Source organism: Metopolophium dirhodum, chromosome 3, assembly GCF_019925205.1.
Source record: "Metopolophium dirhodum isolate CAU chromosome 3, ASM1992520v1, whole genome shotgun sequence".
In the NCBI taxonomy this organism is placed as follows: domain Eukaryota; kingdom Metazoa; phylum Arthropoda; class Insecta; order Hemiptera; family Aphididae; genus Metopolophium; species Metopolophium dirhodum.
The window spans coordinates 4032925-4057431 of NC_083562.1; the positions used below are offsets into that span (position 1 = coordinate 4032925).

The 24507-nt window shown below is 29.0% G+C and overlaps 1 protein-coding gene across 6 annotated transcripts in view; it reads left to right on the forward strand.

Annotated features, from left to right (window-relative positions):
• Positions 1-24507, forward strand: part of LOC132940550 (growth factor receptor-bound protein 14-like) — a 110789-nt gene that overhangs the window by 31423 nt on the left and 54859 nt on the right. Inside the window, exon 1 of one of the 6 annotated variants that reach the window (XM_061008275.1) lies at positions 2162-2179. The exons of 3 other annotated variants lie outside the window; for them this stretch is intronic. In XM_061008275.1, the coding sequence (XP_060864258.1) occupies positions 2178-2179 (2 nt within the window). In that variant the 5' untranslated portion in view covers positions 2162-2177. Of the gene's footprint in view, positions 1-2161; positions 2180-7578; positions 7775-8290; positions 8309-24507 lie in introns of those variants that run through there. 2 more of the 6 variants (XM_061008276.1, XM_061008277.1) reach the window with 2 other exon arrangements.

Consider the following 24507-nt stretch of genomic DNA (forward strand, 5'->3'; position numbering starts at 1 on the left):
TCTCAAATTTTGTTTATTATTCACTTTAATTTATTTTATTTTTTTGTAATTGATCAAGATAAATTTAAAGTAAATTATAACTATAAACAAAAAACGTTTTTACACAAGTTCAGTAAGTTCTTATATACGTAACACATACGGAGGTGATACGGTCTTCCGAGAAGATGGCTAGGGTAACAAAAATATACCTACCTATATAATATGTAACACATTGCATGCCTCAAGAATAAGGTAGAGTTCCACGAATAATGTATAAGAACGTGAAAGAGTAGGCAACTAGTACAGGTCCGAATTGAATGAGGGGCGAATGACTATAATATTATAACATGATAAACTGCTAAAATCTACTTTGCATAGACCAAAATAGAATTATGTTAGATAATATTAGAAAGTTCAAAGTCATCAATGTTGCGTACTGATTAGCAAAAGCTGGCGACATTAATGACGAGAATTAACTCGGATATGCGAACAACAATGTATTAGCATTCCGTTATGAGTTAAAAGTTAACAAATAATATATTATCTTAAAGTTGAATTGCTTAAAGTTAATATGGAGAAAAATATTTTTCTTGACTCATTCAAAAAGAATTAATTAATTTTAAATTTTTGAAATATTATTTTTATTATTACACGGGTCACACATACCGATTGTGCTGCTTTCAATTATTTTTTAAAAACAAGAACTAACTACTTTGTTAATAATTCAACATACTAATCCTACTTATTGCACACTGTAATGTTTCAGGCAATTACACGTGTGTGTGTCTACTAAATATTTAATCAAAAAAAGTGTATTTGTTTATTTTTTATCAAAAAACACAGCACAATTAAATAAATACCTATATAGCTATTTGATTAATTTTTATCTTAATTTTTTTTTATATATTAAACATCGGAAGCTGAGACCATTAGTACCTATATAATAATTACATAGGTAGTTGGTTTTTATAAATTATTTACCATTAAGTTATACAGATTTAGTTTAAATTTAACTTAAAATTGTTTCTCGCTTATGCTAGCTATAAACATGATTTTAATTTAATACTTGTGCAATAGGCGGTGTACCTATTATTTTTAAAAATAAACTAAAAAAAAAATAACATTTTAACTAGTTGATGCTTGATTACCCACCTTTGCCTATTAGTGGTTCGTTGCCTAAGTTTTTAGTGATTAGTATTTAGTATAGCAATTCACTATATTCACAATGCATACGCAATGCGGTATCTAATTCTGCAGAATGCTTACCACCAAATCTAGTTCGAATCCGTTTAAAAAAAACACCGATACCCATCTGGATTACAATGATCGATACAGGATTTTAAAATAAATCTGGTTTTCCGCTTTAACATTTTAAATTTTATTTTAAATAAATAATAATATGCCTTTTCTGAAAAAGATACTCTAAGGGTTATCTAAAAACATAAAAATGTCTAGTTTAATTGGACAGGGATTAGGTCTGAAATTCTGAATAGATGTGGTCCGAATATCCTAATAAAACTGTTTTAATTCGAAAATAATGTATATTTGAATCTTGATTGGAAACAATTTATCTTTAGCACTACAATGCAGTGTTTATTTTTGTTTATAATATTAGTGGAAAAAGTCTTATTCATTTGTTGCTACACACTGTATTACACAGTGCCAATAGATAAAATATCAAAATAAAAAATATTTTTAAATTTTTTTAATTTTATTGACCTAGTGGTTGAAAACGAACTACGGTGTTTAATATAAAATGAATAATCTATAAATATTAAATACTATATATTATGTAATATTCATATTTTTTCCAAGTAAAAGGTGTCTAAAAATATCAACGTTTCTCGTTTGTTTCACATGAATTTTGTCCTAATTTATTTAATAAATATTTGAATGTAAAATTAATTTATTTTTCAATTTTCTAAATTATCATAATATTATACCTATCAATAAAGCTGTAATATAATTTTTTTTCTGTACATTTATTTATAGGTATACATATTATAAAAATTTTAATAATAATTTTAATATAATATTTTATCTTAAGTTATGCCTATAACATTATAATATGACATTTATTTATAGTTATATTTTTGGTTTTCTGTTTTTTTTTTTAAATCAACTATAGGTACTTACGATAAAACTATGATTCCAAATACCTACTACAAACTAGAGAGAACAATGAGATTCATACGTCTATGTAACTAATAATTATTATTGTTGTTGTTATTATTATTATTATTATTATTATTATTATTATTATTGAGTGTACACTCAATGATGGATTATGTTAGACTGGCAACCAATATTTCTTTGTCTCGAAATTCTTATTACGAGTGTTTTTTTTGATTTAGGACGACATCGCTACAATCGTTGAGAGCCTAAAAAAAATAAATACGTGTAAAAATCAAATAGGCTAGGACGCTAGGTATATACAATTTCAAATTCTGGTGACTGCAGAGTGCAGATAAATATGTTTTCTTTAATAGCAATTTCTACTATAATAAGTAATAACTAATTAAAAGGTTATAATGATGATAACTTTATAATATTTTATAATTATATTACATTTTAACATAGTTCACAAACAATAAAAACAATTGACTATCAACAAAAATGTTAATTGTAATTATATTCGAAATTTAGTTAAAAAAAAAAAAAACATTTATGATCAATGAGAATATAATAATAATATCACAATTATTGTAATATTAATCGTCCACATTCCTCACGAGTCACAGAAAATAGATTTGCATTTTTTGAATCGCACACTATTGTCCAGGAAAATGTTTGTGTTTGACTACTCTCTTCATCAAAATCGTTAACAATCGATTATCACAATTATACATACAAGTATCCATACAACACCCATTACCGAGTTGATTATATATTAAAAAAAAATATCGGATTTGGTAAATATTGTCCCCTTTATGTACCCTTAAAACAAACACGAAATCTGTAGGTATTATTAAATGCTTGTATATGTTAAATACTGTTCTGTATTCTGTTTTCGAAAACACGTTTAGGAAGTATCGTTTGAATTTGAAATACATTAAGAAATCAAGGTCATTTAAACTTTGGTTTATCGATGTTTGAATATGTTAGTTACTTCTATTCTATTCTATATGAAATATTTTTCTTATTTATGGCTGTTATTAATATTAAATATACTCATTCGGAACGTTATGGTAACACAAGTTTAACATAGCCTACGGATTGACGAATTCTGTATAGGTATATACCATATACAGAGTATAATAGGTACTATATATTATTATACTACTCTTATATTATGAGCATTCAAGATAAAACGTTAACAAAATATTTTATGACCACGTATAATATTTTATTCTTGACATTCTAACCCACAACGTGAAAGCATAAAGATGAACATTTCATGTTTCAAATGTATCGTTCAAAACTAAACAATAACTGTAGACTGTATAGTTGTAAAAAAATATATATAATGCACTTATTAGTTATTATATTATATACAAACCACAAAGATTGTCGCTATAATGTCAAAATAACAATAAATAACAATGTCTTAAGTTTTCATAAATATTTCTTATCAGTTGACATTTTAGAACTATTATTATATTTTTCTTTGAATCCTTTCAGACTTGATCAACACTTTAGATAAACAGTTTTTTTTCGGTATCTAGGTCCTAGGTCCTAACTATTTTGTATACATGTTTAAAAACATAATCGGTATAATATGTGTATTATATTATTACAATATATATATATATATAATACTTCAGTTATTATAGATTCTAGATAAAAAAAAGTATTTAAAATAATAATCGTAAAAAAGAGTAAGTATAATACTTTGTCATAACGATGCTATCGGTGTTACTAAAAAGAAAAATGAATATTAGATTACTTATGTAGCTTATATTATATTATAATAATATTCAATAGTAAACATATTATAATATATTATAACTGTCTATTAAGCCGATGGGTGGTGACCTAAATTCGGGTCGCGTATACTTTAAATAAATTCAAATAAAATATAGGAACAAAATATATAGTAAATATAATTTATATAAACTATTATGAACAAAGAAAATAAATATAAAAATAATAATACTAAATCAATTCAAAATTGACTAGTTTTTACATAATATATAACGGTGTTTACTAATTTACCATCAATTTTATTTTTCTTCCAACATCGGTCTCAAAAAAAAGTATCGTAAAAGGTTGACTAAAGTAGGATCACTAAAGTATAGAATAAGTCGTATAAGATTATTCGTTACGCTAAATTATAATATTCATCAATACTTCGGTGTACTATCCCTAACTTATTCGTACTGAGGGAGGAAGTTCTCATTTGGATCCCAAATACATGGATGATCATATCATTGGAAAGTCGACAAAACAAATTTCTACATCACACAGGAAGCAGTATAAGTAGGTATATATCGTATATTATACTGCCGTCGTATATCACTCCCGAGAAAGTCTCCACGCCTAGGAATATAATAAATTATGTGACGTCATGTACAGCTTATAGAAACTAGAAATTGAAAGTGTTTAACGGAAATACGCTTCGTTTAAACGTTTATAAATAAATTGACATCGACGTAAAATCGTCTGCGCGTGGGTCGCATCAGCCGTGGCGTATATATATAAAGTCAAACGATGTTAAAACTGTGTACTTAGCGAAAAAGGCTGGAACGAAAAAAAAAAGAACCGTCAAATCCATACTACTGTATCATCATTGTTCGCGGACGAGAAGGTTTTCGGTATATAATAATAAAACACCGTGCGAAAACGACGACAAAGGGCACAAAAGATCCCGGCGGCTAAGTGTTCCGATGACTCACCACGGCGGCGGCGCTGCAGTCCCCCATCAGAGTCGGTATCATCCTATTAGGTCCCCGGGACTGTCACTATACAGTATACACCGTATACACATATTATTTATTATACATATAGATCTCACACACGACGTTTTCCCCCGAATACGCACCAAACCACACAAATAATATATATATTATATTCTATATATTAAATGTATTAACTGTGGACCCCGCGAAACCGTAACGGCCGTGAGTCTGCGACCGTATCTAGTCCCGGTCGGACGTATTATAAATCCCAGTTACGATAATAATTCGATTACGAGAGACCCTACGCGTGTTTTCCGGCGAACGGTCGAGAAAAGTTTTCAGTCGTATTTAATGTGCGCGCAGCAGCGGTGTACGACCCCGTGCGGCCGACGGTTAGATGAACAAATCGCAACGCCGACAGTGTTCTGGTCTACGCGTTAGGGGGAATTCGCGATATTACGTGTTATGATTGTACGACGGAACAATGCGAAATTGCGCGAAAAAGCAGCACGCGGCGTTCGGTGTAGGCAATCCGTCGACGATATCCGAAGGAGCAGCGTGACGATCGCACAATATAATATACGTCTCGCAATATATTATAAAACTGTCGCGATTTTTTTTTTCGTGTTAGAAGAGGACGAGAGTTATAACTTATAACGAATCGTCGACGCAATATCACCGTGATACCTATATTATAATACATGTCTACGCGGCGTTCCGTACGGCGCCAACTATACACTCGGCGCGCTGCACATTACATTATATTATTTTAATTCCGTAAATTGCGCTGCCGAAAAACCCGTCGCAAATGGGTTCGATGCGACGCCACGCCTTTGTTGTTTACACGCGAGATTTCCATTAGCCGTCGTCTCGGTCGGTGTGTGTATGTATGGCTCGTGTTAAATTCTATACTGCCGCAGCACTCCTTTTGAGAGGGTTTATCAATCGAGTAAAACGAATAAAACGATTAGCGTGCGCGTCGCTGCGGGACTACTCCGGCCGGTGTTCGTATCGGTGAAATCGTACGTTTCGAAACGATTTCGCGTCGTCCGATTTCGGCTGGTTTGCAGGAGAAATAAATGGCTGGCGCCCTCATAAAAACCCGCACACGTGTTCTGCGATTGATTTTGGAACCGTAACGTTTATTCTTGTAAAAAATCTGTGCACAGATTACCTACCTAAATAATAATACGTGAAATATCAAAAATTAAATGTCTACGGGTTAAGTTCATTTATGTGTACCATGACGCGTTATGTTGCAAAGTCTTATCCCGGAAAAACTTAATGAATGGATTGGTGGCTCTCATATATTTGGAAGATATTGTAGCCGAATATAATACAGTATATTATAGTGATGTTGTAGAGGAAAATAATAGTGATATTTACGAATGAAGAAGAAAAACCTATTCCCCAATTATCTGATCAAAATTGGATACTCGATCATGCTTTTTATATATGTGACATAACACATAACTACTTAACTACATATAATCGAACCAGTTAAACTTAACATTATAGAGCAAAGAAAAATTACTGTCAGATTTTTATTCTGATTATCATAACTGTGATTCTAAAATCAAACTATTCCAGGACCAATTTACAGTACTTAATATATAGATTTATCAATGACATTGAAAGCTGAATAAAAATAAAAATTATTGAGTTGCAAAATGATGACATTCTTAAAATTTCTTTTTATAAAGTTACATTTATTGAAAATGTTAATTTCATTTGAAAGGCCTTTAATTTATGACCAAAAAATTGTATTGAAAAAACTCGAAAAGGTAAATACTATGTACCAAGATAAAATGTTGAATTTCATACAGGTTTATATTTATATGGGATCCTAAGGATTCGTGGATCTGGGACCCAAATTTTTATCAGAAAATTAGTTGACCATGATATTCTGATTTAAAAGCTAATATTTTTATATTTTATCTATTTTTTCAAATCTTTTATTTTGTGTTTTTTTAAACAGTTTGAGTATTATACATATTATTTTTATTTATGTATCAGTATCACTATTAAAAACTTTGTCCTAACGTATTACTTATTTTGATATCACTGTAAAATAAAATAAAGTATCAATAATAATTATAATTACCTATCTACAAAAAACTATTTGGTGTGGCTCTTGATAGTTAATAATATTATAATTATACTTTTTTTGGTCATTGATGTAAAACAAAATTACGGACCACTGTATTATTCAAACGATCATATAATAATATTCTTTATACGACAATTACATAACATATTATTATGTAGTATTATGTACACCTTTATGCGAACATAATATTTTCTATTCTCATCGTGTTTCGACCAAAACAACAACGGCAGCAAGCGCATCGAACAACGAACGCAGAGGACCCTAAACACCTTTTGCGTCGAATAATAATAATTAATTACACTCTGTATAGCCCGCCGCAGTGAATGATTAGATTTTCTCGCGCAAAATAACGAACCGGTAAAATATTACTAGCGACTGATCGATTTTCGTCATAATTATAATAAATTTATATCAATAATATTGTCGACGTCATATTAAAATAAATATGAATGAATAATGGAAGCAGGTATAAATTTAACCGAGAATTTTGATACGATCAGCGCGGCGCGATGAAAAAATGTTTAATTAAATAATGATATCATTGTACCTACGCATATTATAATGTGTGTGCGGACCGTGAGAGACCGGTCACGGGGAGGTAGCCAATCGCGGGTCTTGGCCGTGCGGCGAAATAATAATAATTGCAATATAATAATAATAATAATGATATGTCGGACCGGTGGCGCAGATCGACTGCAGCAGTGATACTCGACGTCTGATCGTTTACCGAGTGGAAGGTCGCTGTGGTCCGGTGCAGTACCTCGGGCATTACGCACATTAACTCGATTATGCATTTTTTATAGATTGTTCCGACGTAACTGCGGCTGTGTTCTTCCGTTCCATTTCGGTACGTATACCTACTATAATGCGCAGTACATAAAAATATGTTTTAAACTTTATATTATTTTATACATTATAATATTATATTTCTATTTTTAAATCGCGCGCGCTCCTGCAGTCGTCGTCGTGTAGTCGTGTTCGACTCATCATAATAATTTATTATTTATTTGTTTTACTTTTTTGTCGATGCTCGGCATCGGTGAATTATTTTCCTAGCCTGCTTTTCCTTAAAAATAAATACGAATCGTAATATTTCACAAATCTAATGACTAGATTTACAATTTTAATAATTTTTGCATCATGTTTATCATTCCTTGCAAAACATTTGTATGTTTCGGTATTTTCTCGGTTGAGCGCTGCTTTTTTTAGTGAAGGTTTTGCGTACACATTATTATTATAACTCAACCGTCTTATCCAAATCCTGTTTGCGTTACCTTATTTTTGTTGTGCAATGCTTGAGTAGAAAATTTTCGATTTCCATGAACTCGTGCGTCTTAATACTTGACCGAATGCCCGGATTTGATTGACGTCTGTAGTACGCGTAAGTACCTACAACAGTCTTTTTTGGTTTTTTTTGTTGTAATTTTTCATTTTAAACACTTGATTTGTGATTTGTTTTTTATTTTTAACGACGTTTTGTAAACACGAATACGAATAATCGTTTCTAAACGTATGACTCTATACACGTGTTTTCATGTATGTAAGTGCCGTAATTTTTTTTTTTACAGTACATTTGGCCAAAATCGAAACCGTATAGAATGCGCAAATATAGAGGGCTAATACCCCAAACGCCTATTTAGATCTCAGACCATTATTATAGGTCATAGGATATAAGGCTATACGATTTCAGTTTTAATTTATATGAAAAACTTTTATCTAAAAGTTTTGCTTATTAATTATTATGTTATATAATATATATTTGTGTGTGCCGACTGCTAACCGATGTATTATAAAGATAAAATTAGTGAGATCGCATTTATACAGTCTGTATGTATTTATAATTATTCTCTAAGTTAGTTTCATCAAGATTAATATCTTGACACATTTATCTTTATCATGGGCCTACGACCATAGGGCATAAACCGTAATTCACAAATAACAAAACTATTTTTATTATAAAAACATTTAAACATCTATAGTATCACGTCATATTATAAATTTGAAATTCCATAGTTCTAAATGTACAAGTTTACTTTTTCTACTCTGTGCATTATTTATTCATTGATGTACTGTCTACAAACCAATCACGTTTTAAGAATACCTAATATTATTGTTATACTTTACCAGTACGAAATCTGAAACAAACTATTCGTTTATTATTAAAAACAGGCCTGTGGTGATCATGAAATCGTATATTATATGGGAATATAAATAATGATTAATTTAGCGTTTGTTTTAAATCATTATTAGTTTCAGCGTAGTATATTATACGTGACTAGGTACAGGATATTATATCGTGTTAGACATAAAAAAGAACACGAACAATTTTTGAACATAGGATAACGAACACTTCACATTTTTATTTCCGATTGTGTATCATAATTCATAATAATATAGGTACTTTCCTCGTTCAACAATCGAATACAACATGGAATTCGTGCACAAACACACAGATTTTGTTATGAAAGAAATAAAGTAAATGGAGACTATATTTTGCGTTTAGAATACTCGCTTATGGCTTATCATATTATAAAATATATAAGATAAATGTGTGAAATGTTATTCGTATTCTTATAATATAATATAATCAAAAACGCATTAAGTATAATTACGTACTATGTAGTAACTTGATCAATCTCGTTTATTTTGCATTCGAGTTTTGTTTTCGAAAATAATTAATAACCTCTTTATTCAATAATCATTGTGATCGAGTAGTCCTGATAATAATTATAAATAGGCAATACATAATATTCGCAGTAACAGCGTAAACGTAAAGAGTCGATTCAGTAAGAAAAATAATTAGACGATTTAAACTTTTACATAATATTATTATTCAGGAGTATACAACTAAACGTTGTGAAATAGGTAACTCGTACGAACGTAAAATTATTTTAACAGTTGGAGTAACATATTATTGTAGAGGGATATAGCTCTACAACAGAATATATTTTTATAACACACTCGTGATGGCGTGATGGGGACAAGTATTAAATAAATGTAATTTGATCATAGACGTGTCACACAAAACTATAAACTAGGTATTATTTTTACATCATTTTCCACTCCAGGCCACGTGCAGCGCGCTTACATCTTAAGATTTTGAAAAATGTGGTTTCACGGTCGAATTTGTCACGTTGAAAATACGTATACGATAATATCGTTGCACCTCTATGGACTTAGAACGTTTCTGTAAAATATATAACATAGGTACTTTGAGGCGGATTCTAAGCGTAGATACTATCTATTGCCGTTTGTTTGTCTAATGAGAGATAGTGCAAGCGATGCAATAGACGGAGCTAATGTGTATGGAGGTGTACATTTTGAATTTCAAAGTATATTATATAATATATATTATACGCATAATAAATCTAAAAACAAATCCTAAATAATTGTCTCAAGGTCTGCGGCCTGCGCGTTTATAGACTCTTGCGTCTAGTGCGACCCAAGTATCCAACTTCATGAACTTCAGTGTAATAATAGCACGATATTAATTATATCGTATATTATTATATATGATATAGGTGTAATATTAGTTTTAGTCTCTTATCGTAAGTGTGACAGACTGCAGCAGTTGTAATATACGCCTTGGAAATAATCTTATATACGCACAACGCACACTGTAGTACACGTAATATCCTAAAATTCCAAAACAATGAAATAATATATATTAATATTATGTATATAAGTATATTATCCATGTGGCGTATGTGCAACGTGTGTAGTATTTGTGTAAGCAATATTGTGAACTACTACGGTGAGTAATGTTTTGTCGTTAATTGGGTTTCGGTTGCCGCCATATAATGTCTGCAGCGACTGACATAGAATAATACAACAAATTATTATTGTACCTATACCTACCACGCGATACGTTAACATTTCGAAAGTGTTTAAAAAATTATAATAATGTACCCATACAATATCGTTATTTGGTGTCTATGGCTATATCGATGGTTTTTATTACTACTTAAACCGTTTTTAGTTTATCACGTACGCCACAAAGGAACGCATAATAAATAACAATAGACGTTTTGGTAGCTATAGTATAGGCTTGTATTAGAAAAAATTAATATTATGCAGCTGTACCTCGATGTGCACCATGCGGTCCACATCCCGATTTAAAATTTGAGGATTTGGACCACCTAAAATTGTGGTCTACCTAAACGACCGGACAACTGCACTTTTTATAAAATCACCCGAAGGCCAAAGTATATAGAAAAATCTCTCTGAGGGTGCAACAAACGGAAAAATCTGGTTATATTTCGCTGAATTATTGGTAACATTTGGTGTTGCCGATTTTAAAACAGCTCATTTAGGATCAATATTATTGATATTGACAATATTATTGACTGTGTATTGGTTATATTGAAGATACATTCAATATATTGAAAATAACAAAACAGTTTTTGTATTTATTGGGTTTTTATTAACCGTGTATGGGGTCCTTATTTCCAATGTTGGTTTTTTACGATTATTCTGTTTTTAAGTGAGTTATGAGCATTATTACATTTTTGGTATATTATATTATACACATAACTTGCTAAATAATTGAACTATCGTAAAAAAACAAGATACGAAAACAGATAAAATTCTTACCATCAAGTTTCATTATAGGTCGATTCACTTTAATTTATAAACTAACTGAGATGAACGTGATCTGCTGAGTGTAAATTTGCTGTGTTACGCACTTGTAAGACGGAGACAACATACGCGGGTGTGGCGTTTAAGTGCAACTTAAAGTTTGAAACCGCTCCTTTTATTTCAAACCGTAAATACAATAAAAAGTTTTCATACTTAAATAAAATTTGCTTTAATTAAATTTAAATTAAATTTTTATTTTTTAAGTCTTATAAACATAAAACAAAGTATATTGAAAATCGTTCAACAACTAGACAACTGCAAGTGGTTATCAACTTTAGGAATTTAATTTCAGTAGTTGAAACTTGAAACCACAATTATTAAGTCTTATCTTTATTTATTATCACTTGCTATATTGTACAGAAATAAATATAAATACTTATAGATTCTGTATTGGAAATGTTTTATTTCTTCTGCAAAATGTATGAAAATGGAGCTGTCCTGTTCTTGCGGCAGCATTTCAATTTGCCCTTACTAGGTATATTATTTTATAAGAATTATAATAATTTGAATTATTTCTTTTATGAAACTGTAAAATAATAATTACTTATATACTTATCCACTTTAAAAGCTTAAAATGTTAAGTCTAACGTTTGTAAGACTCGTATTTTTGAAAATAAATAAATAAATAATCAAAAAACATTAAAGTAAATAAACAAACCGGACCCGATCTGCTTATTGGCTGTCACAGTGTCACCTCGGGTGACATTATTCGCCGTCGAGAGTAATAGGTTTGTGACAGACTGACAAACGATCGATATTATAAAATGTAAGAAATTAAATATATATGTGTTGGGCAAGTTACTTGTAGATATAAGTTATAATATTATGTAGCCATGTAAAATGTAGGCATATCGTGCATTTAATGATGTAATATTGGGTTTTGGTTTTCAAAATGTATTTTATTTGGAATATTAACTGCTGATACATGTATATATTATATAAAGTATTAACATAATATTATATATTTTATAACCATACAATGATTATTTTTTTTAAGGATTGTAAAACGGGTGTTTAAAATCAAAATATTAAATACATCACGTCGTGTACATTACAGTCTGGATTTGCTTATGTTTTTGAATAATAAATATTTTGTTGTTGTTTAGTTTCTGTTCGTGCAGGTACTTCATAAATGGTACTCAATATCGCAAACAAATCATGATATAAGATATTATACTAAAACAGTGAAATATTTATATACCATCACAGCAATAATATAATTAATTACAGGAAGTTTGAAATCAAGTAGGTATTGGTATCTACTACGTTTCCATTTTTTCAAGTTTAAAATGTATAGTTTTTAATTTTTGTTGTCATTAACGTGTACACTGTAGTACGCATCGTGCACGATCAATCCAGTAGAGTTGGTTTTGGACGCGTCTGTAAATTAATGACACTATGTAGTATATCATGAAATTACAATCTACAGAAAAAACACTCCTGCTTAAAAACAGCTAGCCAAAAAAATAAATAAAAATTAAGCATTTGTGACATTTCAAATTTGTGAGATTATTATATTATATATGCGTACCATTATTTTTTGGCGCCTATCCGATTTTTTATACCGATACGAGTCTTCTATTTTTATAAGCTTCGGCTCGAGCACACGCGGACGAGTACCACGGTCCACGAATATCTGTAAGACAGTATTATTATTACTATTTTTCTTTCTCCAAGTGTAACTTCATCTCCAAACACGTTCGCTTATTCGAGATGCACGCAGCATCGCGTTCAAAATAAACATCGTCCTACATTCAGCTAATCGTACTTAGGAATCTCGCACCTAAGGTTTCGTGAGAAAGACGGACAGAGATGTGTGCGTCAGATACAGTGTCGTGGGCTCAGAACCAAAAGGTGCTATCTCAAAATGACAAAAAATATCAAATTTTTCAGGAGAGAAATTTTAAATTTCAAACTGTTATATTAATATGTACCTATATAATCTTTTTTTCGCAGTGAAGGGTGTTTAATGGTTGTCAAATCTAAAAATTAAAAAAGTTCTGCGTAAGTTCTTATACGGGTTTGAAAGCAAAACTTAGATAATGTGGACAATTTCAGTTAAGGACCAAAAAGTTCAAGAAATAAAATCTTTTGGTTATGCATATATTTTTACTCACTTAGTTAGACCTCTTTTGTTCTAAATTAAATTAATATTTCACGGGAAACAAAAGAGGTGACGGGATTTTAATTATATAAAGATACTATATTATTTAAAGAAATTTTTTTAATAAATGTATAATAATTAATAATAGGTTTAATTGTACCTACTATCATACCTATAATTATACTCTGTAATCCTCTTGAGTCAAGAGTAATGGTTATGGTCAAGAGTTATGGTTTCAACGAAATATACTAAAATTAAAAAATAAATTATTATTGTATCAATGAATATGAAATAGTATATTGTCACTTTTTGACTGTTGGTTTTAAGTTTTAATAGTATATCTAGTCTGCATATCTATACTATATATAGTTAAGACCGGAAGGTTCTATTTAGATCACTATTAAATAACAAATATGTAAATTGTGTTGATTTAGAGCCTTTAAGTTCTCGATCACTCTTCAAATAATGAGCCCAAATTGTTGTTGGTGAGCTTGAATTATAGAGCATTGATAGTTAATCTATAATATATTAATAGGTATGTAAAAAAATAAGAGGATTTTCAAAATATATGTTTAGCCGTTCGCATATTTTGGTTTTGTACCCACGGCATATGGATAGGTTCTTAATATTATGTATTTTTCGCTATTTATGTAATTAGGCATGTAACTAAACGAATCCTCCTATAGACGAATAAATTTGAATTATAATTCCATAATAATATATTAATATATACAATATATTGTACTTATTACTTATATAGTTATATCATGTATACTATTTAATTAAACTATATAATATAATAACGAAAGATAGGTGTCTGAGAGTTCGGGTGAAGGATATTAATTTTTCTTGTCAATAGTATACCTATATAGCTGGTAATACGACCAATATTCATTAGCAACTACCCGAGTAGGCGAGTGGCAATTGACGGTCATAGACGGTTCATTTACAAGTATACATTTGTGATGCGGAACACACTTATATAAAATAATATCTAATCAAATATCAATAACCGTTGTTGGAAAAAATATCATATTTATACAATAATAAATATGAACAGTAGTCGAGTATTATGATATCGATGAATCGAAATTCTCAACGGATCTGATGATAAAATTAATCATCACGAAATCATAAAATATATTCTTTACACTTTTAGATAACACAATGTATACATAGCCATATAGCATAGACCTATATGAATTAGTCTGTTTATAGGTCTATGGTACATTGTTATACTAATAATATGCATTATTCGTATTTCAATAATTTGATTTTTTTTCTTAATACCCCTAGCCCTAGGCTTCGGGTCATCGGAATTCCACTGAATATAATATATCTTTCATATTACATTTTATTACGAGTTATGACACTGATTTGAATTTATTTATGAATTATTTTTTTAACATTCAAGAGAAAAATATAATCTATCGGGTGTTCATATAATATTATATGTTAATATATTATTATATAATATGTTAATCATTATAATATTTGATATTAATCAACGTCCAGTAAATTTACTTTTGAGACTAATACTTGTATCTTTATTGTAAGAAATAACACTTTTAAATAACACATTTTTACTCGATAAGAATCTTAAATGTACGTAAAAAAAATTATTTAAATCTTCTTACAGCAAAAAAAGAAATGTGAATACCTACAACTTATATAACATGATTGTCAATAGCATTGTCTTTGACATCAGATTAATGAACTGTCAGATGCGTGGTACGAATAATTAATTTAATTTATAAACTCATAGGTACCTGTGATATATAATATATATATATAGGTGTTATCAATGTGACTGCGTATTTTAGCCATAAATTATACAATACATAACTCAACCATTGATTAGGTAGGTACCCATAAGTCTACAACCAACCTAAGCGATTTCATATTTAATTTATTAGTTGATATTGTAAATTTTTATTAACCACCATATTATATTAATATTGTGATTGTGAATGTTATTAATTGGCTAAAAATACATTTCCTTGTCGAGTTTATACACGGAGTATTTTTATAATTAGGCAAATGTAAGTTGTAACAGAACTACAGAAGTAAATAAGTATAACTATACTTGCACTCTGCAAATACCCCCATATTGATAGTATAATTTTCGATTAATAATTATTTTCTAACAATATTAAGCATAAATTAAATCATTTTTATCTGTATAATAGCCTATATAGGTACATAAAACCTAGGTATATTAAATATATTATAATTCATGTTTCTATTCATTTCAACTATTTCAAATCATTAATATACATTAGATCGAATTAAACTACACGATCCATAGTATGATATATTTTTACATAATATATTATAATTTATAAAATAAACAATTATAAAATATTTAATTTGGCATGGACGCATGGTACATAATGCGATGTTTAAAATGAAAGGACAAATATTTTAATTTTTAACTATTTATTTTACCACCCTAATTCCAATTCCGTACATCTCGTTGAATGAAATTTCTTTTAATTTCTGTAAAAATGTTTGTACTATAATTTAATATAATATGTTAAAATATTATTGATATTTTGTTACAAATATTGCGTAGTATACATGCCACATGGATAATATAAATAAATGTATAAATATATTAATTACTAATGTTGTGAACTAACGACACGTCTTGTCTATTCTATTACATTTTATTTGACTCATTAAAATAATAATATTATTATTAATAAGTTAAATACACACTAACACTTAAAAGTAGTTTAAATCAAATACAAATAGAACATTTGTAAGGAACAAAATTATTACCTAATTTATATGACATTTGAAAAATTATTCAAAGTTATATTTATTTTTATTAGTATAATGGTACAAGTTTAAAAAGGTTAACCGTGCATATTATTATTTAAACGTTTATAAACGAACATCAAATTACATTCTTTTTATTAATATAATATTATTCAGTATTCGAGTGTGTACTGTGTGTTTAATTTAGTTAGAAATTAATTCAACGAAATGTTATTTATTTTACACCACTGTTATATGGGTTATACAACTAAAATTTTGCATGAGTTTACGCAATTGAAGTGCATCAACTCTGCCCTAAATATTAAAATTTAATAGAATTATGGTGTTCAAAATAATCCTATTCCCGCTGCAGTCAGACACGTTAGCATTTGTATACTACATGATATAGGTGATACGCGAGGCCACCATCGTCGCAAACAAGGAAAGGCTGACAGACTTAGCCCCCCTAAAATTATTATATCCATTAGCCCCCCCCCCCAAAAAAAAAACTAATGACTTGTACATGTTATGAAATGTCATAAGGTTACAGTATCCTGTATAGACTTAAGCTATACGGCTATACACGAAGCGATAAAATAAAATTACCACCATACAATTATAAACTAATCGAGAAAATTGGCATTTTAATGAGATTTTAACGTCGTTTTCATGCTGTAGGCATATAATATTTTCTAGTAATATTTTCTACTAACCTTTCACAAAATAGTAGCTTTTAAGTATTTAGTTTTTATACTGGCTAAATTGTATATAACAAAATTCAAATACTTACGAGTTACGACTCGAATCGGAATAATATAATTTCCGACACAATATTATCATTACGAGCACATGTGGCCATGCCCCATGCTTGGTTAAAAAAATAACATTAATTAATATGACGTGTTAAATTATTATTATGTAGGTATTACAAAGAAAATTTTATAATAGTTATGGCACAAATTAAAACTATTTAACAACATTTCCTTGCGAGATTTCGATTATTGCTCTTGGAAAATTATGTATTAGGCATCATATTTTAACAAATTAAATTAATAACTATAAACTTTCGACGAACAATATAACATACTTAAATATTTTACAATATTAATAGATATATTATTATCTATTCTCATGAATTGCAGTCATACCCATACCTACGTATATCAATTATCTATGTACCACATTAATATGATTAATTGTTATCGTTTTTCCGCATTATTCATTATCGTATAATCGCAGCGTTTTAGAATAGAAAATAAAACTAAATGCCGTCAATATAATAATATCATTATAATTTATAATATATTATTAAAACCGTGATATTATTACAAATCCCGAACGATGACGAACGTTATTACACAAGCCTATTTTAGTTGTATACCTATTGGCTATTATAATAATTATAATAATAATATAAGGCCTCTATAATATATATATATACATAATATTATATAGTGTATATGGTATACTAACTATCATAGATCGATGAACCCATCTCTCACAAAACGCTGTAGCATGATTTATTGTCAATTCATCTATACAAACGTATATAAAAATATAATATAATAATTGTGATTTTCTTTCTTTCGTTCTCTCTAAAGCTTTGTGCGGTTCTGTTTGGTGCGACGGTGCTTGTACCAATACACTAATGGCCTATACCCCAAAAAAGGAAACGCCTGCACACGACTCGCACGCGTTATCACTTTTCGATACCTAATCTTACCTATATTATAGACACAGCTGTAAGAAGGTACCTCTCTATATTTATGTAGGTATATGACTCCGTTTTCATCGGACAATAGTACCATCGTACCAGTTTGGCCGTCGCCTCTGCATCGGTCAACCTTTCTCTTCTTCGGGACACAAGAACCGTATAACGGTTATTTTTAATAATGTTATACTGTATAATATTATCTATAATACATAATATATTGCAGAAAGTACACTCTGCAGCTGCACAAACTGCAGCATTGCGAGTGCGCACATCAGCCGTGAATCCGTCATTAACGCTAAATACATATTATATTGCGTAAACCATAATCATCATCGTTCTACATATCAAGTCGTTAATTAAATATCTGCACAAAAGTCATACCGGATGATATTTCAGAATGGTTTATATTTATATTTTTTTTTTCTTAAAGAAACACCGTTCTTGTTTAACCGTATTTTTCATGTACATCGTTATAATATTATCATCATTATAATAATATATAGGTACCATCGCGCGAACATAATATAGGTTTCGCCAAATCGTATAATTTATTCGCGTACATATCCCTACGAGTTATACCATTATATACAGCTTAATATATACATTATATACAGCTAATAGTTAATATTAAAGACGGTTAATGGTATATAGTCGTATACTCGTATTCACTGGCTAAATCCATTGTTGTCGCGGTGGTTGTTATGATGTTCTGCTGCGTTTCTGCAGTGTAGTAAATTATGAATAATAATATTGTAATTTGAAAACATTTTATTATTTTTAAACTTGTATTTGACGGTGGTTCTAGAAATACCATATTTGATCTTATACCTTCCCATCGACGACGTACACAAATTATTTCCTAAATAATAGTATAAAGTTTGAAAAACAATCACTGAATACGGTCTGCGAAGCATCAAAATGGCAAACTATGTTACCATATGTGCGAGAACCCCGACCCATCGTCTTTAATAAATAACGATATAGTTATATATTATTATTATGTTGTTTTCTTCAACGCCAGGTGCAAGGGATGTGTTTTTCGATTTGTTTCATACGAAGAATTGCCCACGCCATACTGTCTAGGCGCGACATATTAGTGTAGTAATAAAGTGTGCAATTAAATGCAAAATCGCGTAACGATCACTATGGTTCAATGCCATTGTAATTAATGACTGTATAAAAAAGGTCGAATACATGATTATTAGTTATTATTGTTATGGAAGTAATTGGTTGCGGTTTCCAATAAGAATAATATTAGTAGATCCGACTGCATCAAAACGCAGATGTTGAGAAAAAAATCCAATGAGTTCATCCATCAAACGAACATAATAATATAATATTATTATAATGCATTTTATTTTGATGAATTAATTTTAATTTTAAATTACGACTTTTGTGCGAGTATGACGTATACAAACAATATTATAATACAGAGCAGTTTTAGCTGCAGCCTGTGCTGTAGTCTATACACGCATGTGTACGGCGTATAATAATCTAGTCGGCTTTGGAATAAAACAGTAAACACGATTATACCGTGGAATAATAATATGAATATTTTAAAATAATAACAATCGTCGAGAGAATGTGAAAAACATATAATTACACACGTTGCGGGTCACACACTGTTAATCCCTCAATACCGTTGCTTTATTCTGCCAGATTAGGCCCGTTTGGATGTATATATTATTAGTGTGCTGCGTTATAATATTATTATATCACATACGCATTTCTTCAGCATGCTATACAGACACAAGACTGTGAATGTTGTTCCACGTTGTCATTTCGTATATAAAAGGGGATTTCGTAAGAATAAATGACGTATGTATATTATACATAATACATATGAGTATATTATTATTATACGTAATAATAATAATACGCCAGATGAAATTTCGACACTGACAATCTTAAAAATAGCAGCCAGTGTCCTCGTACACCCCTTGGTTACGGAGAGAACACGTGTGTATAATATTATTATAATGCACGACGAACAGAAAATGATGACGCCGAATGAGTAGTATATACGTTGACAAAACATTATTATACTTATGAGGCCGTTGATTTTTGTATTTATTTAAAATATTATTATTAGTATTTGGTTGTAATACCTGTGCATTATAAATGGCATCAACCATCCATCATCCGATTTTATTGTGTGTTTAGACCGAATAAGTAGTTTTTTTTCCACAACACTGCAAATACAACAACGGGGCCCTATTGTTCGCATACCTACCTACCTACCTACCTACCTATAATAAAGCGTTGGAAAAACATATAATTTTGTTTAGCCAGAGAACAAATGGCGGTATTTTATAATTATGACAATGTCGGGTATTTCGCTAGTATTTAGTATATCGTATATTATAATATAATATTATATTACCTATCTACTTGTATTATTCACATGGCTGATTAGTAGTTATCCATATAGATAACCGTGGTTATTACGCATACACGTGTTATGATTATACATTTATACCTACATGACTACATTAATTATAATCTTATACTTTACTTCCGCCGTCCTCAAAGCTTTTGTTTCAAATTTTCCCAACAGTGACGCTTTAGTTTTTGTAATAACGAATTTCGTTTTCTTTCAGCGTATAGATAAGTATTCCATTAGTTTTTTTTTATATAATATTTACGCCTCGACTGCTAAGGTTATTGGTATTTCCGAAATACATTACAATTTAAAGATTTATACAAAATATTTTAAGAATAATACATAAAAGGCTTAAGTTAGGTATTTTAGTTACATGCGATATATCAGAATTCTCCATCTGTGTGACTAAATGTGTATATGTCATATTTTCTGGATCCGGTTTGGAAGGATATGATGCTTTATTATGAAAGAGATTCCTCTGCTGGCTCGGTTTGCGTTTGCTCTTATTTTGGTATAAGTTAGGTACCTAGATAATAATATATACAACAACCACAGATAGCCGTCTCCTTCTTATCATGGAAGTCGGCCGCCATCACGGATTATATCTTAGTCCGTGGCCGCCATTTACAAAGCAGGCGATGTTTACAAAATATTAAAATAATATTATCACAGTATATATACATGCATATGATTAAATGTAAAATAAATGTAAGCATTGCCTGCTTTATAAATGGCGGCTGACTTTAACATTGGTCACGACTGCTGTAGTATAAAAACGGCTTATCTATATGGTTGTGTATCCTTTTAATGTGTTATCTCTGTGGCATGTACAATTTGTTTCTTGTAGACAGATTTCGGGACAGTTTACTTATTACCTACTATCTGAAGTTTGTTGATTCTTTCGTAGAAGCCATTTAGATTCTATTGTAATATTTAGGCTTATTTTGTCACTTATTACCTATATTTGATATTTTGATGTATAATAATATATATATTATATTATATTAGGTACCTACTACCTATAGGCTATAATAAGTGTAAACACAAGATTAACTATGACTATTTCTATACATGGATTATTAAATACCTACACTTTATACCAAAATTAACTCCGTAAAAACACATTTTTTTCACGTCTAAAATACAAAAACTATCGGTACCTATAGTTGTCTATTGTACGACGATGTATTTTAAGTAGGATGATATAATAAACTAGTTATTTTTTTTTTAAATCTTATAATTATTATTACTATGGATAACAATTCTAATAATTTATATCATTTAAGACACAAATCCAATTGTATTGTTTATAAAACTATAATTTTTTTATACCAAAACTATTTTTATTGAGTTTCAATATATAATACTTATATATCATACATCGGTATTCAGTTTATTTAAAATCTATTAGGTATATCGAATATTGATATATACATAATATATATGATTTTTTATGAAAAAATGTTCATGAATAGAGCTCGGATGTTAATGACCAAAATGTCATTAAAATATGCATTTAAAAATTTCAAAATATACTAAAATATGCATTTAAAAATTTTAAAATATGCTAATATATGCCTTTAAATATATCAAAAATATACCTATTTTTCACAAATATATGCAAAAATGAAAAAATATACGCAAAAAAGGTGTTAATATTAATTCAAAATAAATTATGAACACTATTAAATGTATACTAAGTATTATATCTATTTTAAACAATTACAAAAAATGGGATAATACTGATTCAAAATAACTTTTGTTTTAAATGATTTTAAAATAACTTCATTGCAAAATACATAAAAGAAATAAAATATTATAAATAAAAATACATATCAGGTAGTAAAAAGTGTTATGTTTATATTATATTTAAATATTTTAAATGCCACTAAATCTAGAAATTAGCAATATATACAAGTGCTCAAAAATGTCAAATTTATATCTCACTCCGGTGTAATTCTGGCTGTGCGAAAAAATATGCTAAGTCATAAACATCCGAGCTCTTTTCATGACTTATTTATTATTAATATCATAACTAGTATTAATTTACATTTGAATTTGATTGCACGCAAATTAAAAATAATGTTGGCTATACTTACCTATTCATTAAGTATAGAAATTCAAATAGGTGCAATGGTCATTCGAAGGTAAATACTCTTGAAAAACTTGTTATCGATATGCAATGTATGTAATTATTTTTAATAAATTTGCATTCAGTAAATAATACCTATCTTCAATAGTGATGAAGTGATGAACCAATAGCTTAACGAAATTATCCTTCATGCGATTGATTTTTTTATAGCTTCGAGTCACTTATAATATATAGGTACTACATTTTTGTACTCTTCGTATAATTTTATAATATATATTAATTATAAACTATAATACTATACGAGTAATATGTATTTGTCTCCGTTAATTACAGATTTTTATTCAGATTTATTCAAATTATTACTATTATAAAATCTTATAGATTGCCAACAATATTTTGATTTTCTGAATGTTTATTACAGTGCAACCTTAAGGTGCACCTTTAAAAAAATAGATCGCAATATGCAATGAACATTTAATCAGAAAATTACTATCTTGACGGGGCTATCGTTGGGCTATGCACCCATAATCTCATTTTGTAGCTTTGTTAAGTTTATATAAGAATTAATAGAATCGAAAATAGACAATCAGCTACCTATATATAATTTTTGGTCGGACACATTTGGGATTATATTATTAATACATAATATATGAAATTTTAAGGCTAATTATATAATTCAGGGCTTAATTTTGGGGGTGGCATTGAGGGGGCAAAAGTACAAAAAGTATATAAATTGGCTACAAAAGAAAAGGCCTCCTTTGCAGTAGAGTAGGTAATTGTAATAATGTATGGCAACTGAAATATTTAGTACCTTTTTTATATTTAGTATTTATACTCGTTGACTGTTGACTTAAAACAATGTAATGTCATATACATAATATTGTACATTTTATATTGATTCAAAATTAAACTAACAATTTTTTTTCTTAATAGTTTTATTGGAATATTGTGCATATTATAAGTGCCTTTAATACCTATTGGTGTATCAGGTTAAAACTATGTACATATATGTCATATTTTTTTAGTACAATACATTTTTTAAACATTAGTATATATTGTTAACCATCGTTGTTTGGACTATTTTATGTAGGACTGTACTGATTGTTGAAGATGCCTTATTAATATTTTTACTTTAATTCTTGAAAATATATTATTTATCAAACGTTTTGATTACCATATTTATCGTTTAATTAGACTGAAAAAAGTACCAATCAACCAATATCAGCCATTCACTCTGACAATGTTTCGGCGATTGCTTATACTGCCATTAAAATTGTTTACAATACGACATTATAGAACCATTATATTCTTCATTCTATTTCGGATACGATAAGAATCTAAAAAAAAAATAATTACTGCAGTGGCATATAGTAGAAGTTGAATATTCTTAATATTCTTAAAAATAAAAATAACATTTTATTATCGATGATTAATAATTTATAAAGGTAATCTTACTTTTATCCTAACGCAAAGCAAAATATCATTTATATGGATCACTGACGAAAAATAATGGGTAGTTAGAATAGAAAAGGTATACTTCGTATACTATTAGGGCTTAAAAGAAGAATAATGATGATCATAGTTATATTATTTTTTCTTTTAAAATACACTATATGGATGTATTTCTAGAGGTATATATTTAATATTATAACATCCTAATTCTGAACGGTTATAATATTGTTATAAATTATAACAAATATACATCATAGACGGAACCAGACTCCTTTTTCAGGAGGTGCTCCCTGTTATTTATGTGACTTTTTTACATTCATTTAAACAATTATAGTTAAATATGTTCTATTAAATAATAAATACGTCACTTAAAGTAATACAAGTATTTATTTATAACTTTAAGCTTTTAGGTTCACAAATTTTTATTTTAGGTA